At 37.4% G+C, this 21268-nt stretch overlaps 1 protein-coding gene across 3 annotated transcripts in view; it reads right to left on the bottom strand.

Annotated features, from left to right (window-relative positions):
• The window catches only part of TLL1 (tolloid like 1), a 170855-nt gene that overhangs the window by 118705 nt on the left and 30882 nt on the right, over positions 1-21268 (bottom strand). The window contains exon 2 of one of the 3 annotated variants that reach the window (XM_059697780.1): positions 18906-19005. The exons of the other annotated variants lie outside the window; for them this stretch is intronic. Within the exon in view, the coding sequence (XP_059553763.1) occupies positions 18906-18927 (22 nt within the window). The 5' untranslated portion in view covers positions 18928-19005. The remainder of the gene's footprint in view (positions 1-18905; positions 19006-21268) is intronic. 3 annotated transcript variants of the gene reach the window in all.

Genomic DNA, 21268 nt, shown 5'->3' with positions numbered 1-21268 from the left:
GAGTAGAATCCTATGAATTATCATAATGGCAAAATCTTATTCAATAAATGCTTTGTGTTCAGATAGTACAACAAAATAACAAATAAACAAACCATGTCTATCAAATTTAAGTGCTGAGACAGCCATTTTTAATTTTCATGTAACCCTGACCCAATTACAAAGCAAAGCTTGAAAAAACAGAAATATGTATTTTATTCTCAGATCTACATGATGTAAAATAATCATGAAATCTCTGATAAAAAAAATCATGTTATATTCTAACAATAAAATGTGTACGTAGAGTAAGTAAAATAAGCAATTTTAAGGGACAGATTTAAGCAAATGCGTAATATCTCCAGTTAAGTGTCAGGATATAAAATACCAGGAAGAAATAATCCAATAAATTGTGAATGCTTACCAAATGTAATCAAGTCTGGCCCCATCCAGTACTTTACTCAGCCAGAAAATTAGATAACAAAGGTTGGCCATGTGCATTCTGCTCTTTAATAAAATAAATGGCCCGTAACCGGTTTGGCTCAGTGGATAGAGCGTCGGCCTGTGGACTGAAGGGTCCCAGGTTCGATTCCGGTCAAGGGCATGTACCTGGGTTGCGGGCACGTCCCCATTAGGGGGTGTGCAGGAGGCAGCTGATCAATGTTTCTCTATCATCGATGTTTCTAACTCTCTATCCCTCTCCTTTCCTCTCTGTAAAAAATCAATAAAATATATTAAAAAAAATAGATGTTACAAAATTGGTAATAGGTCACATGTCTTTCCTAACAATAACACAAAGAGGAATATATAGAAGGGCAAAATCTCAAAGTATTTTGTTTGGAACAATTTCAACTTTGCACATGTGCATATTAATGAAAAATCTTTTTTGAACAAATTAGGAAATAAACTTTTCTCCATACCACAAATTTATTCATAAAATTATCAACCTCTCATTATTTTTATGCCTAGTATGTGTATATGTGAGTACATATATAAACATATATAGCATGTATAAATATACACATATATAGATGTAGATATACTATGTGTGCATAGACAGAAACAGCTATTTTGTACATTTCTTAAGAATTTCAACTTTCTTATATTAGTGTGATGGAATTTACACTCAGATTTCTTTAGTTTTACAAATGTGTGAAGTATATCTTTTATTAGAATAAACAAAAAATAGCACAAATTGGATCAAACAACAGCAATGGAAAGAAAACACTGAATGAAATCACATACAATTTTAAAGTAGGAACCAAATGGACTGACTTAATTTTCAATTAAGTATGTAAACTGTAGGTAATTCTAAACTGTCAAATTTGATTGCATAGGGAAATTATAATAGCCTTCAATAGAAAGGTGAAGAGGGGAAGCTGATATAAGGAAGATATTTTTTAATTTATTTGACTTTTATAAAAATGGATAGAACATGTAAATAAAAATGTCCAATAAAAAGATAGTTAGAACTGCAGTTGGGTTAAAGCTAGAAGTTATAGTCTAAGTGATTACTAATGGAAAGACAGAAGAGTAATAATTATAAAAGCCTGGGTTATATCTATGTTGAAGGGATACTATGGATAAAACTGGCACCATAAGAACAGACAAAAAAGGAAGGAAGCTGTAAGAGAATACAAGTCATGAAAAGCATGAAATTCAAAGGAAAAGAAATTCTAGCAATAGTAATATATTAATTGTGTCCAATGCGGTGAGTCTACAATTTATGTATGGGAAGTCCATGGGGATTCTTGAGGATATAGCTGTAAACTTCTCATTTCAAGATGGATATGTAAAGATAGTTCTGTATTCTTGTAGTGCTCTCAAAACTCTCCTAAACAATAAACAAAAAAGAAAGTCTAGCCATCATCTTGAAAGAAACTAGAAAACATCTGCAATCCAAATTAGAAGTTGATAAAGGGATAGTAAGTGACAGCAAAATGCAAGAAAGTGGCCACCACAGGCATGTAAGGCCATACCAGAATGGAAAAAAGATAAACATTACAGAAATAACAAAGAGGAAACAAGTCAACTTGCCCTGTAGAACCAAGAAAGATTCAAGTGTGGAGAGCTGCAAGGATAGTGAAAGGCAGAGATGTGGCTGGGGCTGAAAACAGGAGGGTCACTTGACAATCTGTTTAAAGAATAGTTATAGCCCCAGACTCTACCCCATCCAGATCTGTCAAGCTACCCAGAAGAAAGACATTTTTATAAATTCTGGAGAAAAGTAAACCAGGAAGATGCCAGATTTAGGGAACACTAACCAAAAAATAAACCCGGGATGAAGAGTGATATTCAAAACAGAAGTCTCGAGTGATATTCTGTACAGGCATCAGTGAGATCCATAACCCTCTTTAGCTGTCCCACAAATATAAGACCAGCAGCATCCATAATCAGGAAGAATATTGGTGACCCTTTGAGGTAGCAAATCACTCCAAGAAACAGTGAATGACTAGCTAGTCACACAACCATTCTGTAGTGAAGCTCAAAAACTGGCAAGACACGCGCAGGCACGCAAAGCTTCCAATCAGCTCTTCGGAACTTCACAGTTAATGTGATTGGACAGTAAAGAACCATCAGACATCTGAGAAATGTATCCAAGTTGGAGAGGGGAAAAAAAAAAGCCAAAACAAACAGGAAAAGGAACCTTTGAGAAAATACAGACAAAACTTCCAGGAAACCATAATTAATATCCACAGACATAAAATGCTCAAAAAAATGAAAATACAAGCCAAAGATTTTTACCCAACAAAACCAACTTCCCACATAAAGGATACAAACTGTTATCAACAGTTAAGAACTCAAAGAATGTGGTTACTTTAACCCTTCCTCAGGAATCTACTAGAACACACTCCAGACAACCAAAATGGCTAGAGGGACAGCAGCAGAAAAACTTGTGTGGAGTATTAAATAAGTACTTCACTTGCAGAATAAAGAGAAATGAAAGTTAGAAGGAATCAAATATTGTACATTATGCCTGTAAGCTCTGGCCAAAAAAAAAAAAAAAAAAAAGGTTAATGTATCCTGTGCAAAAACATTTCGTTTTATTGTTTTGAGTAATCATAATTGGTCATAATTGTCCTAGCATTGTTATTCGGGGAATGTTGGGTGTCAGAGGTGTGATAGAATAATTATGGAATAGTCTAACATCCTCAGTGTATTTGAGAACTGAAGTGAAATAAAGGGATTGAGTAAAATCCCAGACATCCAAAATTTGAACTGGCAGTACTATCTGAATGAACTCATCAGGAATTTTATCTTTAAAAATACAAAATATTCCCTAGTTTTTCCAGTGAATAAGCTAAGAAACAATGATAAATCATACATGAAGAGATCTTTGAGCCTGAAGAAGATAGGAAGAAAAACAGAAATTGGGGCATATATAAGAGACTATCCTTATGAGTTATATAAAACATATATGATGATTGGAACAAAAATTATAGCATCATCTGATGCTCAAGATAATGATACTTATTTCTCCCAGATTTATTGATATATAATTGACTTATAACATTGTGTAACTTTACGGTGTACAACGTGTTGAATTGATTTGATATAGTGCATTGCCTAACACCTCCCACAAGTCACATAACTACCATTTCTTTTTTGTGGTGGGAAGATTTAAGACCTGCTTTCTGAGCAATAGTCAGGTAGATACTATAATATTAACTATTATCACCATGCTGTGCATGAGATCTCCAGAACTTGCTCATTTTTAAATCTTTTAAATTGAATTTACTGGGGTGACATTGGTTAATAAAAGTATACAGGTTTCAAGTCTACAATTATGTATATTGTATTGTGTGTTCACCACTCCAAATCAAGTCTCCTTCAATAACCATTTATCCATCCTTTACCTTCCTCCACCTCCCCCATCCTCGTTTCCCTCTGGTAATCACCATTCTGTTGTTTGTGTCTATGAGGTGTTTTGTGGGTTTTGTTTTAGTTTTTTGCTTAATCCCTCACCTTTTTCACCCAGCTCCCTAATCCCCTTCCCTCTGCCAGCTTTCAGTCTGTTCTCTGTATCTATGAGTCTGTTTCTATTTTGTTAGTTTATTTTGTACCACAGTAAGATATCACCTCACACCTGTCAGAATGGCTATCATCAATAAATCAACAAATAAGTACTGGTGAGGATGTGGACAAAAGGGGACCTTAGCAGACTGCTGGTGGGAAAGCAGTCTACCACCTTTGAAAACACTATGGAGTTTTCTCAAAAAATTAAAGATGGAACTGCCTTATGATCCAGAGATTCCACTTCTGGGAATATATCCAAAGCAACCCAAAACAGTGACTCAAAAAGATATCTGCACCCCTATGTTTACTACAGCATTATTTACAATGACCAATATTTGGGAGCAGCCCAAGTGCCCATAAGCAGTTGAGTAGATAAAAAATGTTTGATACGTTAACACAATGGAATACTACTCAGCCATTAAAGAGAAGTAGGTGGTACCTTTTGAGACAGAACTTAGTCATTTTTAAACTGGAATTTTGTACTATTTGACCAACATCTCCCCATTTGCCAGTCCCTAGTAACCACAATTCTACTCTCTATTTCTCTGAGTTTGGCTTTTTTAGATTCCTCATACAAGTGATATCATACACTTTTTAGGACAATGATGTTTAAATGTGAGAAAGGTAAAGGAAACTAAATGGAAGGTTTCCATAGTTCATTCAAAGTAGTAAAATACTGACACCAGTACACTGGGATAAGCCACAAATGTATATTGTTATGCCTAGAGCAACCACTACGAAAACCATACAAAAACAACAACAACACACAATCAAAACCACTATAAATAAAGCAAGATTTCCTCATTTTAATTGTAGTGGATGGAAACCTATCAAATATGTTTAGTCAGTTCATGAAGATACTTAAAAATACTAACATCTTTTTTAAAGGATGATAGGAAATGAAATTATTGATTTTAAAATTGTGCAAATAAGGAGAATTAAATCTTATTCTGTCTTTCTGATATGAACTATACCTCCAAGTAACCAAAAAATAGAAGCGAAGGAGTATTTCTTTATAAAATTATTTATATCAATGAAAAAATAGCATCATTTTGCAACTCTCAAGGAATTACTAGTCATTAGAATCAATAAACATCAACAGCTACTAATATACTTTTTAAAGTTAAAACCAGACAATGATGTATAAGAGAACAAACCACCAATAAGAGAACAAACCACCACCAGAGGAATCTAACTTGAGTCTGATGACACAGCTCGATCCAACTGCCAGGTGCAGAAAACACAGAAGGCAGAGGGCAGGTGGAATGCATCACCAGCCTCTGAATCAGCAAAACCTACACTATGGTCAACAATACCAGTTAAAGAGTGCATGTTCTTCCTCCGGTAGATTATAAGGAAAAGAAAGAGATTGAAGGGGAACCTGTAGATCAAAAGAGACTTAAAATATTACATTTTTAAATGAGCCAGACTAAACTATAGTGTCTCGGATTGTACTCTCAGCTGATAAAAACATTGGGAAAAGTAGTTATTATAAAAATCAGGAGGGCAGGGCACATGGAGGGCTTCTGGGTCAGTGGAAATGCTCTATTTCTTGACCTGGGTGATGTGTACAAGAGTATCTACCTTATAGTTCACCAAACTATGTTTGTTTGGTCTGGTTCCTACATCTGAATTTTATTTTACGTATAATACTAAGATCTAAAAAGGTTTAAACTTAGATCAAGTGCATTTACTTAGTACTACATTCAATTTACATATTTGTAGAGTACAAGAGACTGATGTCAGGTAATAGTGGCTCTTTCAGCATAACTTCTCAGTGTATTCCTAAAATAACTAAGCATTGAACATTTTGTCACTAGATTTTTTTTTTATTTTTTTTTTGCCACAAGGTATTTGTAACATGATCTATTTACTGAATCATAATAACATGAAAAGGCATGGGTGTTGACTATTTTTTAGTTTTGTGACTTAACCTTTCTGATTTTTAGTTTCCTTATCTGCAAAATGAAAGTAACTGCTGATTTTTTAAAGTTCAATTTTTTATATGTAAGTTCCAGAAACAGTTCAGGCACTTGACATATCATCTGCTATTTTTTTTTATAGAGCTTTCATTTTTCATTCTAATAGTCACTTTAACAAAATAACAAACCCCCAAATACTGACTGCTCCCTAATGAAGGAAACACAAAATTTTGATTCAGATTCATCAATCTTAACATTTTTATTTCATTTCTCATGACTAGCTTCCAGATATTTTGAACCAATAAGAAACACTACAGTTATCTTTTTATTATGGGATCCTGTAGCCGTTGTGACAAACACATTAAAATCTACTGGATTCCTGAAGGTCATTAACAAGGGGACAAAGCCAATAGAAGGCTTGTTAGAGGTAATCCTGGAGTCTGTTGGAGTGAGATCAATAATGAAATACAATCAAAACCACTACAAATAAAGCAATATTTCCTAATCTCAATTACAGTGGACTGAAACATATCAATCAAATATGTTTGAATTGGTCAGTTCAAAATAATATTTAAAAATACTGCCCAGCAGGCATGGCTCAGTGGTTGAGCATCAGCCTATGAACTAGGAGGTTATGGTTCAATTCCTGGTCAGGGCACATGCCTGGGTTACAGGATTGATCCCCAGTAGGGGGCATGTAGGCAGCAGCCGATCAATGATTCTCTCTCATCATTGATGTTTCTCTCTCTCTCCCTCCCTTTCCCTCCCTCTCTGAAATCAATAAAAAATATATTTTTAAAAAATACTAACTGGTCACTTCTAGAGGATGACAAGAAATAAAAGTATCACCTTTAAAACTGTGTAAAGAAAACATGTGGTAGAGACCTGTTCCTCTATCTCTTGCCTTCTCTCTGTCGTCAGCTCCCGGGACATTCTTCTGAAGCTGGACATGAGTTCTTTGAGTCTGATTTCTGAGAACCACTCTCTGTACCTTTTTAAAGACGTTGTGAATCATTACCTGACATGGAGGCTCCATCCTCCAAGTTCTAGTTGCCTGGACTAGTGCAGTAGACTTAAGTCACATATCAGAGACTACAGAAATGATATTTTGAAAGCATCATTGAATTTTTAAAATTTTTTCTCTATGATGACAAGTTTCCCAGCAGGCATTCTGCACTTAAAAAGAAAGAATGAATGCCACCATGAGAAGGAGATGGACACGACCTAGAAGATTATCCAGCAAAACAGAAAAGAGAAGTCAAGTGCATAGAAATTTGAACCAGCAGGGAAATCAGAGTGTCCCAGCTCCCACCCCATGTGTCGGGGAGGGGAGCGGCTCAGGTGCACTGAGAGCAAAACTGAGTGCACAGGGCACCTGGGAATCTGCGAGGGAAGAAGTACCTGTGCAGTGGACTCCCGCCGATGTGGGCTTCTGAATATAATGCCAGTGCAAGTTAGTAACCCCAACCCCTCTTCCACAAAATACCACAAAATCCCACGTGCAGCCGCGCACGTACATTGCGATTGAAACTCTGTGGCCCATGCGCAGAAGTCGGTATTTTGTGGAAGAGCCACACTCAAGGGGCCAAAGAGCCGCATGTGGCTTGCGAGCCGCAGTTTGCCGACCGCTGGTCTATGGGGTTTGCGTCAGAGGGGACACAAGTTCATCATCCCTGACTTCCACAGTGAACGCCAGCCAAGGAAACAGCAATGGGCACAAGACCAGAATTGTCACCTCCCAACAGAGGCCACTGTGAACCGAGGGCCAAGGCTCAGATCTGAGGCTTCCTCTCCCCCAAGACCATGATGTCACAGAACAACCTACCCTCCCCGCCCTCATGCACCAGATAACATCCCAGGGAGTGTCTGAGAACAAACTGACCAGACCGGGAGGAGAACTTACTAAACAGTTATGCAAAATGAGACTGAGTGACCACCACCGGCATGCAACGGAAGCTTAAACAATTACACATGAGCTAGGGTGTTGTTTTAGGTTTGGTAAGGTTGTTGTTGTTTTTTCTCATTTGTTTTTGAGTTTGGGGGGCACATATAGAAGTATATAAACTTGTGAAGCCTTGTACAAGAATTTTTTGAGAAATTTCATAGACTTAAAGCTGCTTGAACCTTCTAATCAGAAATAGTAAAGTGCCCGGATAACTGAAGTGTCTTATTGTACAGGTGGGAAGAGCAGTATTATATCTGACCAACATTTACACTCTAGCTTCCAAAGTTTTTTTCCATACTTCAAATAATTCAATGTCACAATTCACTCTACAATTCGACGAAGCTTATTGTCTCAGAGGAAGCTTTGTTTTGTTTTATTTGTTGGGGTGACATCTATAATAATAAAAGCATAATATGCTAATTAGACCTGATGACCTTATGGATGAAGCTGGGGCTGCGTGGGAAGCCCGGGTCCCGGGTGCCTGCTGGTGGCCAGAGGGAAACCTGGGTCTCGGGTGCCAGAGGGAAGCCGGTGCCGGCAGCCAGGGAAGGAAGGCCTACTCTTGCATGAATTTCATGCATCAGGCCTCTAGTTGGTTAATAAGATCATATAGGTTTCAAGTGTACATGCATATTGTATTGTGTGCCCACCACCCAAAGTCAAATCACCATATATTTGACCCCTTTCCCCAACCCTTTTCCTCTAGTAGCCACTATACCATTATCTGTGTCTATGGGTTTCAGTTTTATATCCCACATATGAGTGAAATCATATGGTTCTTAGCTTTTTCTGACTGACTTACTTTGCTTAGCATAATATTCTTAGGTCCCATCCATGTTGTCACAAATAGCAGTATTTCATCTTTTCTTATGGCTAGTATTCCCTAATATATATATATCAGATCTTTGGAGGCAGTTTAAAATATCAAATGACTATATACAAAATGGAAGACTTTTTTTCACAGACAAGAGAACTCATAACTGATTTAATGTATTAAAATGAATATTAATACATTGATAATTTCATAAATAATACAGAACTACTATAAAATTATAATTTTCATAATCATATCAACTAATTTTGTGATGATTAAATTATTATTATTTCTAAATATGTTTTCTGACAAGTAATTATAAATTTCTTTAATACCAACAGCTTACAAACAAATTCTAAAAGAGGAAATCTGAAATATGAATGTCAGAACATTCCATTTAACACAGTATTAACTTCCCATTCTCTGTCTTTATTTCTTGACTCATGACTGAGCTCTATCTTCCAAATTTGCATGGTTACTGCAGATGCTAAAAGGGTTACAAATCATTCTTATTATTCTGATCTTTTATCTTGATGTAAACAGCTGTATAGTTAAAAATGATGAGACTCAGGGATGGGGAATACTTTTTGTTAGGAACGCTCACTTTCTACCCACAAAATATATTTTGAATAAGAATTCCCCAGTTCAACGGGTTAAATAACATTTCAAAGTTAAAAGCATATGGTGACATGCTGAATAGCTGAAATAGCAATACTATGGATTCAAGAAAAAATGGGGGGGTTCTCATGAATGTGGACTAACCAGGGGAATTTCTGATCTCAAATGTCTCTGATGGCATTCTTTGCCTTTGCTTCCCACCTCTTTCCATTGTCTCCTTAGTGCTGCCGCAACATAAATTCCTGAGTAGGCAAAGCTAGGTGGTGTTAAACGCTGAACTGCAAACACCTCACTCCCTATTCCATAATGTCCAATCCTTGTCTGACTTTCATGCAAAGCTAAGTCTCAATTGGTGCCTCTACTTGCAGTCAAACTCTATCAGTCACTCCTCTGACATTCTTATAATCAGCATAGCATAGCTTCTGTTTTCTACTAAAAGCCATGCAGAGGACTACATCCTCTGCTTATCAATTATCCACCACCTTCTGAAAACCTCTCTCTGCCCAGGCCACGTCATCTTTGTGTGAGTGCCGTATCTCAGAATGAACTCCTTAATGGAGAACTACCTGGTGGAGAATCTGAAGCCAGCCACTGCAGTCTCCAATATGGGCACATTTGAATGTGTTAACTTTAAAGGAAAAGAAAAATAAAACCAGCAGAAACCTAGTCATATTTGAAAAATTAAATTAAGCCTCTCAAAAGCTTAAGAGAATTAAATTAAGCTCATAACTGAAAACTGCCAGATTACAATTCGAGATAACTTTCCTTTGTTTTAAAACCATTTGCTATCATTCTCAACAATATATAGTCAGTTCCTTGGCTTTGCAATTTTTGGAAACTTAACGAATCATTTGTATTAATAAGTCCATGAAATAAATAATGAGTATTTTATTAGAATATTATTCTTACAAAGTAAATTCCTCAACTGTATTCACAACTAAAAAATGCCCTATATAAAACAAGGAAAATAATCATTCTACCTGAAAGGGTTGCTGATGAAAGGAATTAAAAAGTATTTAAATGGTGTCTAACAGAGAATAAGCATTTTATAAACATTTGCTCTTGTTATTGTTATGCTATTTATTCATTTCTTTAAAATAACTGGTGACAATATCGCTTTATAATCACTATACTGCCATATGCATGTTTTTTCTGGAATGCTTATACATCATAAGATACATATTTTCATTTACATATTATTTCAACATTTGCATATTTAAAGAATCTCAGGTATTATAAAGCAAATACAATGAAAAGAAAGTATTTGGGGTTACCACTTCTTCAAAAGAAAAGAATTTCATTCATCTAGGGCAGTGGTCTTCAAACTGCGGCTCACGAGCCACATGCGGCTCTTTGGCCCATTGAGTGTGGCTCTTCCACAAAATACCACCTGTGGGGGCGCACATACAGTGCGATTGAAACTTCGTGGCCCATGTGCAGAAGTCGGTATTTTGTGGAAGAGCCACACTCAAGGGGCCAAAGAGCCGCACGTGGCTCGCGAGCCGCAGTTTGCCGACCACAGGTCTAGGTGAATGATCACCCTGAGAAAATTTCTCTAAATTGCAGAAATTTATTTTGTTTACAAAAGTATTCTTTAAAGCAAGGGTCAGCAAACTTTTTCTGTAAAAAGCCAGACAGTTCATATTTTTATTTCAGTCTTTGTAGGCTATAAATTCTCTGTTGTAATTACTAAACTCAGCTATTGTAATTAAAAAGCAGCTGCAGACTCCATGTGAATGAATGAGTGTGGCTATTTCAGTAAAACTTTATTCCTGCTCTAAAACATGAAGTAAGATGATTCTTCACATAGAAAACAAAATCTAATAAATAAAAGAATATGCACTTATTGCATAATGAACAGTCTTTAAGAACTCAAAACATTTAAAACCCTCATATGTCACACCCAATTGCTTGGGCATTAATTCTGTGTTATAGTCCCTCCTCAAAGACCACTGAGGGTATCTATATATACCAAAGGGGATGTGTTGGCCTGGAACACAATTATTTGTACCTCCTGTTCTTACCAAGCAGATAGAGACAGCTGAACTCCAGTGATTTCTGGGAGAATGCACCCAAGTCTTGATTTCTGAACATCCCCCCTTAGCTCATTGCAGATTCAAAAGTGTTGGCTTAGTAATGACCAAATTAGCAAAGCTGTGCTGATTCAACTCCAGCCAAGCTGGCTCATTTCTGGGATATTTATTAGGTTAAGTGAGGTTGGGACAAATTCAGAAAGAGCATTTAACCATGAATTTTACATTCTAGTGGGGAAAAGAAAAAGTTGCCAAGTGTCAGACTTCTTAAAATTTAAACATATAAACAGGGAACTCACTGATATCAAGGGTGGAAAACTACTTATTTGTGTGATGCAACCTTTTTCTTCTCAATTACTCTACAGACATTACTTCCTAAGCAATGAGCAGCAGGTATTCTTCGATGCATTTCTAGAAGAAGTTCAGACATCAAGAACTAAGTGTCACAGGAAGTCAGCTGCTTGGCTGGAAACAGAAGACAGATTTCCTGAACTCTCTTGGAGTCGCTGTGATAGCTACTACAGAACTTCATCTTCTATCTGGATATTTCCAAAGGAAAGCAACAGAAGGAGTTATTCCTCTTCAACTCCCCTCTCCCGAGAAAAGTCAGACTTGCTGAGGGAAAACTCATGCAAAATGCGTGGACTTCTTCACGGAGGAAAGATTAATTTCCCTCAGAACACTCTCATTCCTTTTATGACCTTCTCTAAGGGAAGATGCTGGTTTCCCAGCTGCAACAGAAAACTGTGATGGTGGCTTTGGCCAAGCTGCAAACCAATCGTGCAGCAATGCTCAGCAGCATTTGACCACACGAAGCCAAAAATCCGTGCTGCGTGACTTCCCACTGTGCCAGAAGCTTCGGCACTATTTCTGCCATCAGGTTCTCTACGTGTCTTAGGAGGGCCAAATGGGATGGCGCTGTACTTGGCTCACTTGCGTTTGTGCATTAACTCAGATGTCTTAATTACCCAAGTCCACTGCCCCAGGGGAGTTATTAAAATTCAAAGTTATTTCAAGGGAAATTGATGGGGGGAGAAATCAGGCACTTTTTAAAAATATGGATTTGTTTTTCCCGACAGCTCAGCATCCCGAGTCCCAGCGTTAACAGTGAAGCAGCAGATCGGAAACAAGTTAAAACAAGTAGGAGAGACAGGAGCCTGAAGGAATCCTCAGCCTGTAATTGAGGCTGTCTGTGCCTGTGACACACACACGGTGGATGGCTCAGGTGTGCGGGGGTAAGGATGAACGGTCATACTGACTTTCCGTCGCCTTAAAAATGTGTGATATTTTAAAGTGATGCAAGAAGAGTGACGATGTCCCAGCCATCCTGAAACTTTTTAACATCACCAAACATTCCAGGGCTTCCGTAATTCTAAGCCTTTGTTTACGCCATTCCTGTTGCCTAGAATGCCCTTCCTTGTCTTCTGGCAAATCCCTCCTCTCCTCCAATAGCCATGTCAGATTCTACCGTCTCTCCTATAACTGACCCAACTCTCTTTTTATCACAGTTGTGGCAGTCCTCTCCTGCTCTGTAGAACTTCGATCACACTTCCATTAGACACTTATCACAGTGGAGTCACTTCTGTTTACATGTCTGTCTCCCCAGTTAAATCCCGGGCATTGCTGCCTACGCACAGCGATGAGGAATGACACCATCTGATCTTCTGTACTGTTTCACTCTGCATGTTATTTGATACAGAGGAGGTGCTCATGTCAGGCTGAAGATGTTTTAGCCAAATTACTTTGATTTTGTTGGTCTAGAACAGCGGTTCTCAACCTGTGGGTCGCGACCCCTTTGGCAGTCGAATGACCCTTTCACAGGGGTCGCCTAAGACCAGCCTGAATATCAGATATTTACATTACAATTCATAACAGTAGCAACATTACAGTTACGAAGTAGCAACGAAAATAATTTTATGGTTGGGGTTACAACATGAGGAACTGTATTTAAAGGGCCAAAAGGTTGAGAACCACTGGTCTAAAAGAATCCTTAGATCCTATTCAGTTTTGATTTTTAAAGATAAAGAAATGAAAGAGTTGACATGACATGTCCAAGGTCATATACCTACAGTACATGTCTCCTGACTTCCTTTTCACTCTGTACAATACCATATCTTGGGAAATGACTTTGAAAAGATTACACATAGCACAAAACAGAAACTTATTACTTCTTCTCCATTCCAAGCTAGACATACCTGGTTAAAAAGAAGGAAAAGTCAAAAGAGAAGAAATAAGGAAGAAGCCAAACCATAAACACTCCTAGATTAGGGTTTCTTAACCTTGCGGGCACTATTGACATTTTGGACTGAATGACTCTTTGCTGTGGGGGATTTTCCTTTACACTGTAAGATGTTTTACCAACATCTCTGGCCTCTGCTCTCTAGATGCCAGTAGCAAATCGCCCCCTTCACACACACACACACACACACACACACACACACACACACACAAATTGTGACAACCAAAAATGTTTCCAGACATTGCCAAATGTCCCCAGGAGGTAAAATTGTTCCTGGCTGAGAATAACTACCCGAGGTGAACAATCTCAGAGGAGGTAATCGTCTACATTACTTCAAGCAAAGTAGCAATGAATTAGCATGTATAGTATACTGGTTTCAAGCCAATCCTCTGATATTAAGCATAGAAGAGAGAATCTAAAATGCTTAATCCAGTTGCATTTTTATTAATCCTTTTTATTAAAAACAGTGATGCTGTCACTTGGTCTATGGCTGCAACTAGAGCAGAAAAAAACACACTAGTAAAACTTCCAGGTCCAAAGGGAATTAAGCACCTTAACATGCTGTAGAGATAATCTTAATAGCTTTTATTTTAGTTTTACTTTAAACTTGCATAAAGGTCCCTCGTCTGTATCAAACATAATTTAATATTCCTGCAAAACAGTCTAAGAAAACAGAAATTAATAAAAGAGTAAGCAAATGCCCTTCATTTGATTTTAGTATATAGCATATCTTACAAAACCATGTCTTTTTTATGGTATGTAAAAGTTTCTAATTGAAATTTGCATATACTTGCTTTTTTTTAATTCTTAAAGTTAGTTCCAGTATTTAGAGTTCTGTTTTAGTTTCTAAGTAAAATAACATCAGTTCATATTTCAAAACTCTAATATCAGATATGAATAAGAAACCACTAGAGCTACTACTTTTTGTTTTTGATAAGGAAGCTGGGCTTGTTTTTAAAAAATGTATAACATAAACATAGCATACACTATTCATCTACTGCAATAAAACCTTATCATGACTTAATAGGTAGAGTTCAAAACTATAGTTGTTCAAGTGTGTAAACAATGAGGTTCCATTACTGCAAAGTTAATAAAACAACAGAGTTGCCCAGGACAGCTAGCTGGCCAGGAGTTCTTGGGGTCTGGCTTTGGCATGGCACCACTGGGTGGCATGAAAACAATACATGGCACTAATGCCAGCTGCCATGTCCAGAACAGCAGTAGGGATCCCTGAAACTCAGGTGATTTCATCACTGGATTGTGCAAATAGGACCAAAAGATGCTCAAGACTCGCCCTTCTGCCTTCCATTTCCGGAGACGGAGCAGCCTCCTGCTTCCCACCCCACGTCACCCTCCCCGATGGTCTTCCTGGCCCCATAAGATAAGAACTTTAGCCAGAGGATAAAAGGAAATTACCTACCACATTATATCCAAACTGCATTTATTTTGGGGTTTTAATATAGTTTCTCATATTTTTAAATGCAGCTAAGAGGGATATCACTGCTTTAGGGTATGAAGTTTTCAACCAGAAATGTTTCCCACCCTGCTTATCTCCTCAGTAAGGTCTTAAAATGTGAATTAATATTTTAAAAATATATAGATGACAGATAGATGATAGATCTACACACACACACACACACACACACACACACACACACCACACATTTCATATTTTACTTTTATTGGAATCGGTATGTTCCTAAAGTTCCTAAGCTATCAGAAAATCTGGAATGCTACCAAGGCTGGAAATCATAATTACTGCCACCAACTCTTTGACCCATGAGAGTATTCACAATTTAATCTTTCATTTAATTTGCCATATTTCCCTACCCCAACGCCTCATTAAATAGCATAGAAACAAATCTTATATTTCACTTTTCAAATAATTCATACCATGTGCCTACCTACTTAAAATAAGCACTTTATGTATATAGTACTTTAAATAATAAGTTGCTTAACACTTTGAAAACTGACAGATGAAATGGTGATAACCTGCTAATTCCAAAGCATCGTCATTTTTAGGGAAATCTCCCATTCTTCCATCGCCCTATGGCTTGGAGGCAGGACTGCTGCATAAGATTGTACTGTTTATACTTGTGCAACAGTTCCCGGTGGCAAACGAGGGCCCATATCCAGGCTGGTCTCAGTGCTGAGCCACACCGGAAAGGAAACGTGCCTGTTGCAATTCTTCTGTTCAGTGGGGGTAGCTTTTTGCAATTTTTCCAAAGACATGTACAAGCTAGTTACTGATATCCCTGCCTGAGAGACAGAGGTACACTACAGCAGCTCTGCGATCACTCTCTCACACATGGCAGCCCAGGCAAAGGGAGGAACCTCCGGTGAGCAGAGGCCAACCCTCTCCAATCCTGGGCTGGCACCAGTGCCTGACCCTCCGAGAAGAGTAGCCTCCATCTAAAGAACAGGTTCCAAACTTCCCAGCTTTTACATAAACATAAATTCTGAAAATTATAAGACAATGCCAACACACAGCCTAAATTGCTGAAGTAATGCTCTGTTTTAAACTTTCATGTCTTTATCAGTATCAACTTCTTTAGGCAGCAGGGAATTTTTGAAAATTCAAGATGGCATGTGAGTCTCTTTTGAATTGGTATTACTCATCATTGATATGTCGGAGGAGAACCCTGCTGAGATGTCCCATTGTCAAGTTAGGGCTTGTAAGTCTAAGGAAGTCATTCTAAAATCTAGGGGCAGGAGAATGGAGAATGAGGAAGGAAAGGAAGAAGAAAGAGATATGGAAAGAAAGGCACAGAAGGGAAAGGATGACTATAATAAAGAAATGAAGGAGAGGGAAAATGGAGAAAAAGCAACTCCAGTTTTCTGCCTTGGGGTAATTGCAGAATGGTAAACAGTGTTCAGCAAACACTGAGCTTTCTTATCCACTCTTTCAAACTACATGTTACAAAAACAACCAATAACACAGAATCACAGCAAGTATTTCATGCTAATAAGTTTAAATAGTTTCAAAACAGATACTCCTCTTTAGCTTGTGTTTAAACTATGAGTGCCAAGATAAATGAGTTCCTTACCTCCTTTTACCCATTTATTTTTGGCCCTTTTTCTACCTTTGCAATGTTCTTGGTTGGCATAGGGCATCTGGTGTGCACTGCTCCCCGGGATTCCAGAGCCTCCCCCCCCCCCCCCCCCCCGCCATCAGCTTTTCAGAAAACAGCCCTGACAAGCCAGAGAAACCCTGGTAAATGAGTTCTCTTTGTTCTTTCTCTCTCATCCAACAGCCTTCCTCACATCTCCCACCTAAAAATCTAAAAATTCACCTTTGCAATGCAGGTTTCTATGTATTTCTTCTCAAACTCTGCTTACTTTCCGTTTTATGCATTACTTTTCTATTTCTGCTTTTCTCTGAGTTTTCATTCTAAACATGTCTTGTGGGGTTTTTGTTGTTTTTTTTCTTGAAAATCATTTTTAACTGAAAATGGTAGTGACAGGTCTAACTAAAGCGTTTCAAACCAAGGAACAGTCCCAGCTGAAGTGAGCCTATGCACACCTGTCAACACTACCTGTGCTTTCATGACTCACTGGGGACCAAAGACTACGCTCCTTTTTCTGGCCCAGCAGCTTCGAACTTCTCCCTGTCTTACTCCAAAACATCAAGGGGAAGATGTCAAAAAACTCATACAAACCCGGCCAGATGTCTAAGTGATATAACACCCGTCAAGAAGCGGGCCCGCAAGGTATAAAACTCAAGGTCAGGAAACAGACAAGAAAGTCCAACCAACCTTGGAGAGTAAGTGGGTGGGGGGAGAGAGGGAGAGGCAGAAGTGGGAGAAGTTAGAGAGAGGGCTGCGGAGGAGAGAGAGAAAGGAAGCTAATGAAAATCCCAGGCTAGGCCATGGTAACTAAAGCTGCTTTTCCCAAACATGTACGTTGTTATTCCGTGTATTTCAGCCCACTATATATTAATGACTTTGTTTCTTGCTCTTTTTAAAAATGTAAATTATATATAAAGAAGACAACCTTCTCTAAACTTGCTGAATAAAATACACAGATTATTTTAAACGTTTTGTTCCAAGTGTTGCACCCAAAAGGTTAACAAATTTTCTACAGCTTGTTGCAGTTAACAAAGTGCTTTCACATGTATGGTCCCATGTGGTTTTCACAACATCATGGGAAGGCAGGCAGGGCAGGGAGTCAGAGCTGGTGCTCACAGAACATACATGACACTTAAGTAAGTAATGTGGGGATGGGAACTTCAGCTGTACCTGGGGCCTTTTTCTCTATTCCCATGCTCTTCCAGGACTCTCTGTTTGAATACTTTATAGGATGAATTCAATTAAGGAAATTAGCATTACGTAAAACATTCATTTATATGACATCAGCTCAGACATGCTTATTAGAGTTAGATCCAAGCCACTAGATAAAAAACATATAAACGAATTTGAATCTTTGTTCACTGCAGAACGTTGTTTTCCCTTCTATATAGTGAAGCACTATAATTTTACACCAGAGTCAACTGTGCACGAGGAATTTTCTTCTCGTCTTTAAATGCCGTTACCTTATAACTTATAAACTGCACAGAAAACAATCTGAAAAGAGATTTAGATCCTCAGGAACTGATGGCAACAAAACGATATTATTTTAATATTTTCTATGCTATTGTTATTTTCTCCTCTTATCTTTGTTTATTATAACCTCATTATTCTGCCCTAAAGGAAAAATCCAACCCTAGTCTCCTGTAATTTATCACAAACAAACATTATTTCTACTATTTCTATTATCCATTTGAACATATACTAAGTATTTTCTGTAACAGCTTACTAAGTTGCTACCTTGGAAATTACTACATGATTGGGAATTCAGGAAGTAACATTGAAAAGAAAGAAATCTGTACTGAGCAACAGTGTTTAACAACAATGCTCAAATATATCAAAATTAAAACTATTCTCAAATTTAGCAGCTTTTCCCACTTATGCATTTATGAGTCCATTTATGCTCAGCTTTAAAGTCCAAAAATTTTTTTAAATTAAACGTTCTAAGTTTTCACTGAGCTACATTTGACACAAAGTTTCAAAGTAACTCCAAGTTCCTCAAAGTGGTATTTTCACAGAATTAAAAATATCTATGGGTAATCCTAAGGAAACAAAAAAAAAGTGAATGCATCGTATTTTGTACTATGTTTTTCACCAAAGATATATAAGAATTTATTACCTGAGCAATACTTCTAACGTTTTATTTTAGGCCAAATGGCATTATGTTGGGGTATGATGATGACATAAAACAGACACTGGAAATAATCATTTATATGCTGACTTCATACAGATCGGAATCACTGAAGGGATGTAGCCCCCCAAATTAGGAAGTCACTTACATTGACTCTGACCTCCCATCATGAGAAGTCCAGGTGCTTCTTCTTCAAGGGCTCGGGCAGCCCAGGCAATGCCCCAGCCCTGCTTAGAGCAGTGGTCAGTCTGGAAGTAAAGAAGCACAGTAGGATCCCAGAGTGAGTGTGTTCAACAAGGCCTTCAAGGCCTAACACTGATCCACGCTTGGCCACAGGCCATTTGAGATTTATAACATTGTCCCAACACAGCAAGACATGGCGATGAAAACCTAGAATAAACTGTATTTATGCAAAGAATATACAGTATCATAAAAGGGTTATAAACACATTTTTTCCATATTGCCATTCACGTGGACATTAGCTTTAATGGCATGACAATATTATAACTCCCTATTTTTAAAAATTCTGACATACACAGAAAGCCAATTAGTGGTGGATAGTATATTAATTATATTGTTGTTTACAAATAAGAACAAAATCGTAAGAATTAATATTACAAAGTCATTTTAAATGAGCTTTAATACAGAATATATATTGTTTAGTCTAATGTCTTTAAAATAAACTTAATATATGTCCCATAACTAAAACTAGCCCAATATACATACATTCTATTATTACTGAATAATGTGAAATATAATTTAATTAATACGTAGTGCATAAAACTGAGAGTAACCACTTAGAAGTGTCACTGTACTTCCTCATGCTCACAGAAGGCTCTATTATTTATGGGCAAGCTCCACCAGTCCAGCTCAGGAACATAGGGGATGTGCCAACATCTTTACGCACTCCCCAGTGTTTCAGGAAATACAAATGTATGATATTCCTCCGGCTCAGCCACCAAAACTAGGCCTGACTACACACAATCAGTCTACCCCAAGGATTTTTGGAGCCACATAAACTCAGTAAAAGAACACAATCTGGACTAACCAAAGGAAAGCAGTGTGGGAGTGAAACCACTGGCTTAATAGGAGACCAAGATTCGGTTTCAATTTTGAAGGTAAATAGCTCTGTGACTTCACCAAAATCTAGAGCAATTCTGTGTTTCCTTTCTAAATGTTAGCCAAAAAAACAAACAAAAAAACAGGCGGATGATCCTGACATTGACATCATGGAAGGTTTTGAAAACTAAGACTATTCAGGCCCCATTCACAGAGATTCTAATTTAATACATCTGGAATATGACTAAACATTAGTATTTTTTTAATTTCCTGAAATAAGGATTAAAAACCAGGAATCTAGAATTCCAGATGATTTCAAAGTTTCCTCCCAGCTGCCTCCCACCCCAAATTTGATAATTCTGTACAATAAAAGCATTTCATCACTCTTGGAAACTATTAAATATCACATTGTTCAAAAAAAAAAAGATTACAAATGATGGACAAAGAAAGCTTTACACAACTACTGAACTATAGTAAATATAACCTTGAAATAATTTTTTCTCCTTCAAATGATACACTATTTTCTCATGTGTATATGCATGCTGAAGTGAATAACATAAACTTATCCAATAGCTTTCTAGTTAGCATTTTTATCAGTCTGAAACTGTGCCTATAATTAACACCAATATCTTGATCCACTTAATATGAAAGAGTGGCATCTTTATATTGCAATTTTTTTTTAAAGTTACACTAATGACTAAGCTTTAATTTCTTTTTACTCTTTTACAATTCTACATTTCTTATTCTTGAGCTGTACAAATTCCAATTCTCCAGTTCTTACATTTTAGAATTCTAGGGAGGAAACTGAAAAGCAGTGATCAACACTAAAATCTGAGAAAGCAAGAGTCTTTTCAAGGATGACAGAGTTAAGAAATAAATAAACCCAATCTTAACTAAAATGTGCTTTCCAGATGACTCATGCTTTTGTGCAAACAACGTAAGAATTAGAGTGCGTATGCTTTATTGACAGGACAAGTGAAGATGTGAATCCTATAAATATCCAGGAGCTCAGTCCCTTGTGAAAGTAGATGTCAGCTATAAATGAAAAGTACAATAAATGAAACAAAATATACATATAAAATGTTACACGTGAGTCCTTCACTAGCAAATCCTGAGGTTACCACTAATAAAAGTTGTCAGAACTGCCTTTATCTGTAGAATACTATTATCCCCATTTTATACCCAAGGAAAAAGGCTCAGAGAATGCAAGAACTTCCCCAAGTTTCACACTTAGAAATATCACAAACGGAATTTAAACTTCAGGCAGTCTTGACTCCAGAAATCCCTACTGTTTAAATGTTCTAGAAGGGTATGAGAGTAAATACGTCATTTTTAGATAGTCCTTCGTTATGACACACCAAACAGTAGAAGCAAAACCAGTTTTTCGTGTGTTGTTTTTTCCCCACCTTTACCTTCACTTACATTCTTTCAGAGGAATATACTGATCAAGAA

Source organism: Myotis daubentonii, chromosome 5, assembly GCF_963259705.1.
Source record: "Myotis daubentonii chromosome 5, mMyoDau2.1, whole genome shotgun sequence".
Classification (NCBI taxonomy): Eukaryota; Metazoa; Chordata; class Mammalia; order Chiroptera; family Vespertilionidae; genus Myotis; species Myotis daubentonii.
This window is presented reverse-complemented; position numbering and strand designations above follow the sequence as displayed.